General features: G+C 39.3%; 2 protein-coding genes across 3 annotated transcripts; both read left to right on the top strand.

Moving 5' to 3' along the window:
* Nucleotides 1-615: 615 nt before the first annotated feature.
* VLN1 (villin-like 1) lies at nt 616-6,126 on the top strand. Of its 2 annotated transcripts, XM_089630716.1 has the most exons (23): nt 616-838; nt 1,126-1,285; nt 1,381-1,480; nt 1,587-1,655; nt 1,743-1,979; nt 2,061-2,238; nt 2,312-2,444; nt 2,546-2,711; nt 2,864-3,014; nt 3,098-3,183; nt 3,267-3,422; nt 3,529-3,597; nt 3,699-3,767; nt 3,856-3,993; nt 4,074-4,202; nt 4,270-4,417; nt 4,528-4,538; nt 4,630-4,770; nt 4,851-4,976; nt 5,072-5,134; nt 5,234-5,450; nt 5,536-5,672; nt 5,763-6,126. In XM_089630716.1, exons 2-23 carry the CDS (start codon nt 1,230-1,232, stop codon nt 5,874-5,876), a joined length of 2,694 nt encoding a protein of 897 aa, XP_089486842.1. In that variant the 5' UTR covers nt 616-838; nt 1,126-1,229; the 3' UTR covers nt 5,877-6,126. The 2 variants fall into 2 exon arrangements, with proteins under 2 accessions (XP_089486842.1, XP_089486843.1); XM_089630717.1 differs by lacking the exons at nt 5,536-5,672; nt 5,763-6,126 and having other exon boundaries at nt 5,216-5,449.
* Nucleotides 6,127-6,426: 300 nt separating this feature from the next.
* Nucleotides 6,427-9,034, top strand: NPC1 (non-specific phospholipase C1). The gene is made up of 3 exons (XM_089630719.1): nt 6,427-7,643; nt 8,070-8,246; nt 8,463-9,034. The coding sequence occupies exons 1-3, from the start codon at nt 6,545-6,547 to the stop codon at nt 8,777-8,779; spliced, it is 1,593 nt and encodes a 530-aa protein (XP_089486845.1). The 5' UTR covers nt 6,427-6,544; the 3' UTR covers nt 8,780-9,034.
* Nucleotides 9,035-11,489: the final 2,455 nt, after the last annotated feature.

The following is an 11,489-nucleotide window of genomic DNA, read 5'->3' as shown; positions in this document are numbered from 1 at the left end:
AAACGGGGTTAAGAAAACCATGAATTAGAGATTTAATTAAGAAGAAAAACAACAATATATTTAACAAAATAGTACACAGATGTAAGAATAAAGCATATGCATTGCACATTTAAAACTAAAATGGCCGACCATATTCATTAATTCACATAATGACATTGCAATCGCATTTACTGTCATTCTTAATGTCCAACTTCACGCTTTTACACCGTGATTAGAGGGTTTAATATTTGTTTGACTTCGTAGTTTCTATACATCTTTCAAATGATGTATAATTTTTCTATATTTTATCAACAAGTTGTCAAATAATTGAATCAAGATCAAATGATACTTTATTGTAATAATGTCAATTTTTTTTATTAAACATGGAAACTTGAGTTTATATAATCACTTCTACAGCCAAAAAAGTTTTGAACAAATAGTGGATATTCCAAAGCAAGAACGAAACAAAGAAAGAGAATTCCAAAGTAACAAACGACAAACAGCAAAACAGCAAAACGACACCATTATCGACGTCCTTTTCAGTTTTTCCACTTCTCATATGTTTTGTGGGACCCAAATTAGCTGGACGGTGCAGAAAAAAAATAATAGTAAAAATAAAGCTATCAAAGCAAAGCATGCCGTTTGTTTTTCATTTCTCTATCTTTCCCATTTGTTTTTGTTGTAGTTGTTGTTGCTGTCTGTTGTTTATGTAGTTCTCACCAACATTCTTGGATCGCTTTAACTGTGACAAAGCCATCTCTATCAACCCCTATTAAGAGCCTTTTTTCTCTCCTATGTTCCTAGTCTTTGTACTTTTCTCAACAAGTTAGAACAAACCCAGAGGGAGACACTTAATCTGGTAAGGTTTTTGCTATTTGACGATTTATATACAGTCTAGATGCATTTGTTTCGATTCAGAACAGTATGAATTTTGGATTTGTTTTACCTGCAGTTCATAACCACTTTTTACCTGCTTGATTGTCACTAATTAAATATAGAATCACTTTGAGATAGGAAAATATATCAAAATTTTATCTCAGTATATGGAATTGCAAAATGTGGCTAATTTTTTTTTTATTATGTTATTAAATCTCTGTTATCCCAGGGGCAAAATTGGATGGACTAAGTTTGGACTTAATTATGCAGACTTGACTCTGGTCTAAGGAAGGATTTAGGACAACTAACCAAATTGGAGCAGAAGAAAAAAATTTGGATTTGGTTTTTGTGGGTCATCAAAGATATGCAACACAATGGCACTTTATGCTAAGGACGCGGATCCAGCGTTTCACGGCGCAGGAACAAAACCGTATCCTCTTTCAAATATATATTCCTTTTTCTATTTCTTTCAACACAATGTAGTTCACCAGAGTCGTTTCTTTAACATTCATCTTTTATTGGCAGTGGTTTAGATATCTGGTGTGTTGAGAACCTCCAGCTAGTAACTATCCAGAAATCTCACCATGGAAAATTCTACTGTGGAAGCGCATATTTAGTTCTGCACGTAAGTCATCAACTATATGTTTTTTCAACATTAGTCACAAATACGATGATCGCCGTGTCATTCGATGAATTCGACCGATTTTAATTTTTTTTATCTTCCGAGGCAGACGGTTGTGCCAAAAATTGGTCCCCCTCTGCATGACATTCACTACTGGTCTGGGAATGAGACAACCAAGGTATTAGTCCGTTTCTTCATTATGTTTTTTCCGAGAGTAGTAAAAGCCCAAAGCACTTTGGTAATTAGCTTGATCTCGGTCGATTAGGCGGACTCAGAATTGGCATCAGACAAAGCACTCGAACTCGACGCGGCACTCGGGTCTTGTGCCGTGCAATACAGAGAGATTCAAGGCCAAGAAACAGCGAAGTTCTTGTCGTACTTCAAGCCCTGCATTATACCCGTCGAAGGTCTGTATTCGTCGAGGCAAGGGGTTTCCAACGGAGACTCGTATCAAGTGAAGCTTTTGACGTGCAAAGGAGACCATGTTGTTCATGTGAAGGAAGTAAGTCATCTTTTTGAGTCCCATTTAAAACCCATTATATTCGCTCCTTCGTTCACCGTTTTGGGGAAAAAAAATCACTAGGTGCCTTTTTCTCGGTCGTCGCTCAACCACAACGACGTGTTCATACTCGATACAGCATCGAAAATATTCCTCTTCAGTGGGTGCAACTCAAGCATTCAAGAGAGAGCAAAGAGTTTGGAGGTCGTAGATTATATCAAGGAGACTAGGCATAACGGTGACTGTGAAGTGGCAGCTATAGGTTTGTATGTTCCTCCTGTTTTTTTTATTATTTATTTATTTATTACCCTTATATAATCTACGAGTCATTGCAGAGGATGGGAAATTTGTGGGTGACCCCGAAGTGGGCGAGTTTTGGAGTTTATTTGGTGGCTATGCTCCTATTCCGCGGGACTCGCCTTCCTTCTTTCAGGATCAATTGGATACACAGTCCACAAAGCTATTCTGGTGAGTGAGTGTTTGACTAGTGATTTCCGCTTTTATCCGAACATGTCCCAAGCCAGATGGCATAACAGTAGAGAGCTTTTCTCGGCTTTTTTCTGAAATAGGATATCGCTTCAGGGAAAGTTATGCCAATGCGGAAGCGGTCCGTTCACTAGAGAGACTCTCGAGGCAGACAAGTGCTATATGTTGGACTGCGAGGCCGAGATTTACGTTTGGCTCGGGAGACTCACCTCTGTCACCGAACGCAAGACATCAGTTTCGGCTGCAGAAGTAAGAATGCATATATTTTGAGGTGTCGTTTCGGAAACTTTTAAAAAAAAAAATTTGGTTGCACTAAATGACATGTTTTTTTTTCCTTCTAATTTCGTGTAAGTTAAATGAGAAATTTTCTCTATGCAATGTTGCTGATAACAAGATTACAGGACTTTCTCAGAAATCACAACAGGTCGGGTGGTACTCATTTGTCCTTGATAACGGAAGGTTTGGAGACCGCAAAGTTTAGGTCTTTCTTTACTAATTGGCCTCAAAAGGTTGAACCCCGGTTGTACGAAGAAGGCCGAGAAAAAGTTGCAGGTCTATTTGATTTCCCGACTTTCTTCAGCTAAAATAAATAAATTATATCTTGTACTTACTTGTCTGTCTCTACTTTCTTCCAGCAATATTCAAGCAACATGGTTATGAGGTGAAAGAGCTACCTGAAGAAGATTTGGAGCCACTCATAGACTGCAACGGAACTTTAAAAGTGAAAAAACAAAATATCCCTTTTTGTTAGTGATTCCATCAATGCCGATAGTCCTTGGTAACGAATTCTTTTTGACGTTTCAGGTTTGGCGTGTGGATGGCGATGAGCTGTGCCTTGTTCCAGATACAGAGCAAAAGAAGCTTTTCGGTGGAGATTGCTATGTTGTGCAATACATGTACTCTGATAATGGAAGGGATGAAAATCTGTTCTATGCGTGGTTGGGCCGTCAGAGCGTACAGGTATGCATAATTCTAACTTCTACAGCCCAAATGTGATGATTTGACTGTTGCTAAATTAGATTATAAGATTTTCTTAGTCTTTATTTGTATATTTTTTATCGTTCAGGAAGATAGAACAGATGCTATTGCCCATATGAACTCAATTGTCGATTCAACTCGAGGAGAACCTGTCACGGTTAGTTATTCCTATGTTTAAGATCTTTTTTTTTTCTTTTTTTTTTTCCATTTCAATTAAAGATACTATTTCTCTAATTACGTCAAGTGTATGATGATCAGGCGCAAGTTTTTCAGGATAAAGAGCCAGATCAATTCTTTTTCATTTTCCAGTGTTTAATTATTTTCAAGGTTTGTTTTTGTGTTTTTCGCTTCACAATCTTCGGTTTTCTATTGCGATTTTTATCACGATAATATCTCGGAAAATGTAACTTTTTAGGGAGGAAAAGGAACACGGTACAAGGATTCAATTGCAGAGAAAGGTGTCGAAGATGAGACATACGACGAAAACAAAGAGGCTCTTTTCCGAATTCAAGGAACAAGTCCCGATAATATGAAGGCCGTCCAAGTCGACCAAGTAAGTTTGAAAGCTAAAACTATAAGCATCTGGTATAACTACAAGCATTTTATTTGATTATATCCAAACTATTATGACAGGTCTCAAGCTCTTTGAACTCATCGTATTGTTACATCCTTCAAACCCCGACATCTATCTTCACTTGGATCGGGAATCTTTCTTCCGCCAGAGACCACGATATCCTCGACAGAATGCTGAACTTCATTGATGTAATCTCTCTCTCTCAGTTCGGTCTATGTTTTGAGTAGTTTCTAATTAATTTTCTTTCATTCGCAGCCGACTTGGCAACCCGTTTCTGTTAGGGAAGGGAACGAGCCCGATGGCTTTTGGGCTTCGTTGTGTGGGAAGTCCGAGTACTCAAGAGCCAAAGAGATAAAACCGCATGTCGAGGATCCACATTTGTTCTTGTTGATCATAACCGAAGGTACGGCGAAAAGTCAGTTCTTTGTTCAGAATGAGCCTGGTTGTTAAACAATGTCTAACGGAGGGTTTTTGGTTCTTGGCTGCTCGGTCCAAAATTCAATTTTTTTTCAGGTGGTTTCAAGGTATACTTTTCAAGGCATACTTCTGTAAAATATAACGTACTGTATAGTTTTGACCCCGTTTTCTCTTGGTCTTATCTTAAATAATTTTCAGGTGAAAGAGATATACAATTTTACACAAGATGATTTGAATACTGAAGATGTTTTGGTGCTGGATTGCCACAATGAGTTGTATGTCTGGATCGGAGGCCATTCGAAAGTCAAATCAAAGCAACAAGCTTTTACTTTTGGACAGGTAAAAATTACTATTCACTGTCAATGTCTGTCCAGTTTATAATTGTTTCCCTCACCAATCATTTTACTCGTAACTGGCAGAAATTTCTAGAGACGGACGTACTATCCGAAGAGCTGTCTTTAGAGACTCCAATATATGTCGTTACTGAAGGGCACGAACCGACGTTCTTCACTCGTTTCTTTGAATGGGATTCTTCGAAGGCAAACGTAAGAGAATCGCTCTATTGAAAGTGTCACAAATTAACATTCTATTTATGATGGGAATAAACAAAAAACAAAAAACTGAATTGCTGGCTTTGCAGATGCATGGGAACTCATTTGAGCGAAAGCTGGCAAAGTTAAAGGGAAAAGCACAGAGTTTAGAAGTAAGTGACTCCAAGGAAATATTTATTATTGCTTAACCTCTAAGGCTCTTTCAGGATTTGATTCACTCACAAAATTGACAGCTTGAATGAATAATTCAGGCACCGATAAGAAACTCGTGGAAAGCGTATTCGAGGGATTCCACACCAGACGGGTCGAGAGGCGGGTCCATCGGGCCCAACGCTCGCGGAAGAAGCCCGTCTCCTGCGTCCGGGTTTTCAAGCCCAACTTGGAATTCTCCGATCAATAACGTCCAATCAAGCCCCTCTTCAGTCGTGAGGAAACTCTTTTCCGAGTCTCCTCGTCAAACGGGCCCCGGTAATGTTCCGTGAACCCTAGCTTGCCTGACAAGTTTTCATACTCCTCCCTTGACTCTTTTCCTGTTTCCAACTTCTATTTGCAGGTTCTACAACGGCCGAGAACGACGGTTCTTCCGTGGCTGACAGTGAGATCGGCGTTGAGCTCGTGATCTACGAGTACGAGAGATTGACGGTGGGGTCTAGTGACCCGGCATCAGGAATCGATGTGACCAAAAGAGAGGTACTATTATTTTATTCGAGGCCTAAATTACTCTTGAGATTCGCGGTTTATGAATAACGAAACTGATGGTGTGTTGTTTATTTTCTTCAGGCGTATTTATCCGAAGAAGAGTTCCAATTGAAATTCCAGATGGGAAAACCGGCCTTTTACAAGCTTCCGAAGTGGAAGCAAAACAAGCTAAAGATGGCGCTTAATCTTTTCTGACGCGACTTGGGTCCATTTTTTTCGGACTAATTTCTGTGCGGTTTTGAACGTACCTTCCATGCCAAGAAACCTTTGGACTTGAGAATTGAGACCTGATTAAGTTTTCTTTATCAAGGAACCGTTAATTTCTTTTCTTAAGAGAGAAATTGAACAAAGAATTTCCAAATCCCACATCAAGGCTCTTTATTATATTCATTATTTCGTAGTGTGGTGATAAATGATTTTAATTGAAAGGTTGTACGAAAACAAACCAGTTTTCTTCGCGTGGTGGTTGGCTTGCGTTAGGTTTCGTCTATAGTTTTCTTGTGATGTGAACGAAAAAAATAATTAAAAATATAGAATTTTTTAAAATGGCGAATAGTCAAGACAAAGAAACACAATAATTTACACTCCTTAATAATGAATAATGTAGTCTTCACAGTTGCCACGTTACGTCGATTACGATAATAACATTTACTGAACAATCCTAGTCATTCCAAAAGCATATGTATAAAATAAAAAGATAATTAAATATAATATATTTTCAAACCGTCCTTTTGTCTTTACTTTATTTAAGACATTAATTCCATTTGGTGACCTTTTTTTTTTTTTTGCTGTTAGGATTCCGTTTGGTCATTCCCGCAAAACGAGTACCAATATTCTCTTCCTTTTTTTCTCCGGTCACCAGAATGGCTAATCGCCGGCGAGAAGTTCTCGTCTCAGTCCTCTTCCTATGCCTCCTGGTCTCGCCGTCGCAGTCTCTCTCCAGGCGACGCCAGCACAAAATCAACGGCCCAATCAAGACCGTCGTGGTTCTGGTGATGGAAAACCGCTCGTTCGACCACATGCTCGGCTGGCTCAAGCGGACCCGGCCGGATATCGACGGACTCATCGGAACCGAGTCGAACCGGATCTCCGCCTCCGACCCGGCCTCGCCCGAGGTCACTGTCTCGGACGACGCGTTCTTCGTCGACTCCGATCCCGGCCACTCGTTCCAGGCGATCCGGGAGCAGATCTTCGGCTCGGATCAGGTCGGCTCGGACCCGGCGCCGATGAACGGCTTCGCTCAGCAAGCCGCGGGAATGGGCGAGACGATGCCGAGAACCGCCATGAGCGGGTTCAGACCGGACCGGATTCCGATCTACACAGAGCTCGCCAATTCGTTCGCGGTTTTCGACCGGTGGTTCGCGTCCGTACCGGCCTCGACTCAGCCGAACCGGTTCTACGTGCACTCGGCAACGTCACACGGCGCGACCAGCAACGTGAGGAAGGACCTGATCCAGGGTTTCCCACAGAAGACGATCTTCGACTCGCTGGACGAAAATGCCCTCTCGTTCGGGATTTATTACCAGAACATCCCCGCCACGCTGTTCTTCACCAGCCTGAGGAAGGTGAAACACGTCTTGAAGTTCCACAACTACGCGCTGAAGTTCAAGCTTCACGCCAGGCTCGGGAAGCTTCCGAACTACGTCGTTTTGGAGCAGAGGTACTTCGACATTGACCTTTTCCCGGCCAACGACGACCATCCCTCCCATGACGTGGCGATCGGGCAGAGGCTGGTGAAGGAGGTGTACGAGACCCTCAGAGCCTCGCCGCAGTGGAACGAGACCGCGCTGCTCATCACTTACGACGAGCACGGTGGGTTTTACGACCATGTTCCCACGCCGGTCTCGGGCGTCCCTAGCCCGGACGGGATTGTTGGACCCGACCCGTTTTACTTCGAGTTTGACCGCTTGGGCGTTAGGGTTCCGACTTTTCTGGTCTCGCCTTGGATCGACAGCGGTACTGGTAAGTACAATTCATATATACATATACACACATTTCTTTTTTACTCTTTTTGGAAGCTTTGGCTGATTAGTTATTTTGGGAAACCGGACGAGTTCTGTGGAGGTTTGTGAGTCGTGATAATGATTTTTGTTTTCACGTTCATTATTGGATTCCCTTGTGCCTGTTCTTGAGTTTTGTTTGCTATTTTGTTCAATAATGTTTATGTTCAAGTATACTCGGAGCGTTTATTGCCTAAAAGGTCAGACCTTTCACATGAGCCATTGTTTGGAATCTTGCTCATTTTCATCTGGAAATGTTGATTGTTTTTGGGTCATTGTAATTATTTTCCTTATAAACCATTTGTGTGTCGGAATATTTGAACACCAAGAGTTGCAAAGCAAGAAATTATGCGATGCGATGACCGAAATCTGTGTATCGCGTGTGCAGTGATTCACGGGCCAGATGGGCCAACCCAACACTCGCAGTTCGAACACTCTTCGATCCCGGCCACCGTGAAAAAGCTGTTCAACCTCAACTCAAACTTCTTGACAAAGAGGGATGCTTGGGCCAGCACATTCGAGTCCCACTTCAACCTCCGCGACACTCCTCGTGTCGATTGCCCAGGTTTGTTCCCTCTCACTTCCACTTAAATCGTGGGCTATTGCCCAGAACCGGAATTCCGTTCCGATTCTAATTGGGAAAGAATATTCCGGTCCGGTGAGCAGTGGCGGGACAGAATTTCTGCTCTGTCCGATTTGCCCACGTTTACGTTCCATCCACTAAAAACCCACACAAAGATTACGGTATTCAATTCAGAACTGTGGTTGAACTGAAACGCAGAGACTCTCCCGGAAGTGACGACATCGCTGAGGTCAAGGGGACCCGAAGAGGACGCGAAGCTGTCGGAGTTCCAAGTGGAGCTCATCCAGCTGGCATCGCAGCTCAACGGGGACCACGTGCTCAACGCCTACCCGAACATAGGCAAGAACATGACAGTTGGCGAAGCCAACAAGTATGCCGAAGATGCCGTCAAGAGGTTCCTCGAGGCGGGCCGGGCTGCCCTCAGAGCCGGCGCGAACGACTCCGCCGTTGTTACCATGAGACCCTCGCTCACCACCCGAGTCTCCGCCGGAGGAAGACGCTACACAGAATACTGATCACACTTCATCGCCAGTAGTAGATACTAGTTATGTATATGTATATAGAAACCATATATAGTATCCTGTGTAAATAAATATGTGCATTTATATAGAAATGCCTTTCTGGCATGATGTTGCTTGTGGAACAAACTTGTGCAGATTATTGCTGCTATGGGATTATATTTAAGATCCGTATGACTAGGGTCTTTAAATTTACTCTCGTGACTAAAAATAAAAAATCAGTAAGGAAATTATATTTTTGTTCCCGTTGTACTTTGTTCTGCAATTTTTTTTTCTATTAGAAACAGTTGACTTTTGTTTGCAGGAACATCAGTGTTGAATTAGTGATAAACAGAATACAAAAACTTCTTATACTCTGCATAAACTTATTACAATCAGCATGTCTTTTTTCTTCAATAATAGCTCTTATTTATAAACAAGTTTTAACAATCATATATTTGCATTTCTGGCCTCTGAATTGTACGGATTGCAGCAGATGGACCACTTTTTTTTTTCTTTTTTTTTTTTTCCAGACGAGTTGGCGCCGGTGGTTCTTTTGCCTATCTTCCCTCAATTTGTTTTCAACAGACCCATCTTCCCTCTGAATTGTTCATCACCAAAATCAGCTACATACAATACACTGTTAAAAAAATTGATCCGAATATGATTTTTACCCCGGATCGAAATACCGTTACCGTTTTAGGACTCAAATTATTGTCAAGAAATACTGTCAAATACTGTATTTACCGAGAGGAATCCAGTGAACAAATATTTATAAAAATTCATACCTTACATAAAATAGAAATGGAAATGGAAATGGAAAGTGACCAAGATGAAGCGCAACAACAAATTGATCACAAACTCGCCAAAGAAAAAGTTTTCAATTTAAAAAGAGCACTGTTAAATAGCAGCGGATTAGCGACAGTGTATTTGTATTAAATATGAGTGGAGCACATGAAAATGCATAAGAAAATATATGGCCACTGATAGCGCTTACGAAAATCAATTGGCATGTAAAAATGTCAGTTTCGAGTAAAAGCGTAGTTATATATACCTAATCTTTTAATTATGCATACGATATATCTTTTATTTTTTGTTGAAAAATATACAATAAATCTTCTTTTTACTAAGAATTCAATATTTATTTAAAAAAAATGATGACCAGCTAAAAGTTAAAAAAGCTCAAGATTATAAAATAATATATCATATAAGCAACAAAAAAAAGGGTAAGGATTATATAAATACAAAGTATCTATTGAACCTATAAGGTAAGGTCATAACAATATTGTTATTATTTTTTTTAATAAACAATATTATAATTAGAAAGGGTCAAAACTAGGAGTTAACTGGTTTATTAATGGTGGAAAAAAAATGAAATTGATACCCTTGTTTAAAAAACAATATTATAATAATTTTATGGGCAAAGTGGTAGAGTAGCCAAACTAAAACTTAATTTTAGCAAATTAACCAATGTTTGATTTATTTTGTGGAATAACCAATACACCACATTAATTGACTTTATAAGACTATTATACCCTCCATTAAATAGACAAGATTTTGAATGAAATAAAATAATAAATTTGTAATCAACTAAATTTCGCGCGGAACATAGAAATTATACCAACGTATACGAGGCAACTGCATTCAATGCAAAAAAAAAAGGAAAAAAAAGTCATCATCATAAACCATATATACGAAATTTGAGATTTGACCACGCTGTTGATTATGCTAATTAGGTTTTCTATTTTTTAATGCTAATTATTAAAACATATATCTTATTTAGATCTAGCATTTTCCTTCTCAAATATGATATTTTTGTACAAAACTGTATTGTTGTTCTTCTTATGGACTAGAGTTTTTCAGGTCTATTCCTCTTATGTGAGTCGTCACCGAGGGCTCACCGGAGACAATTAATAACCATCATCATGGGAAAGAATCTGATAGAGAATCTTATGTCCTCCAATGCTTTTACTTTTTTAAACGGCCCAGAATCTTTTAGATATCATTTTTACCACATTTGCATGCAGAATCGACAATATAATTTAATTTCTTAATAGAACACCTGTTAGTTGTTACGTACCTTCCAACTCTAAACTATCACTCAACTACGGTGTTGGATAGAGGACAATTTGGTCAAAGTGAAAAAAATAAAAATAATCAATCTATAGTTTTTAACATTCAGTTGTATAAAAACACAGCCAAACACATGCAATCCACATATTACAGACAAAGGAAAAATGGTACGTAGCAGCCAATTCAAATTATGACTTTTACAAAATAGTCATAGTTTCATTAGGTATAGCAAAATAGCCAATTCAGAATATAAGTTTTCATTAAATTTAATCCTGCATCGATTAATTTGAATTCAGCCCTCATAAAACTTACATTCTGTCTTTATAGTTCGTTGGGATTAAATTTAATCTAGCCTAGATTAATCTTACTTGGGTTAGTTTGATTATAATTGACAAACTATAGCTATTTTGCAAAAACTTAAGTTCTATTGAGCTATATAGCCGCTGGACCCTAAAGAAGAGCATATGCAAATATATATATATATATATATATATATATATATATATATATATAATATACATATATATATATATATGCATCATCTACCAGTCAACCTATATATACACCATAATATTAATATTCCGGTCATCAAAGAAAGAGAGAAAAGAGGAAGCTTGTTAAGCTTGTGATGTCGGATTAATATTCATTAGTGAAG

This window comes from Urtica dioica, chromosome 11 (genome assembly GCF_054948205.1).
Source record: "Urtica dioica subsp. dioica isolate 48M chromosome 11, U.dioica_male_clone48M_v1_H2, whole genome shotgun sequence".
In the NCBI taxonomy this organism is placed as follows: domain Eukaryota; kingdom Viridiplantae; phylum Streptophyta; class Magnoliopsida; order Rosales; family Urticaceae; genus Urtica; species Urtica dioica.
Note: the sequence above shows the minus strand (reverse complement) of the source record. Positions and strands in the feature narration are given on the sequence as shown.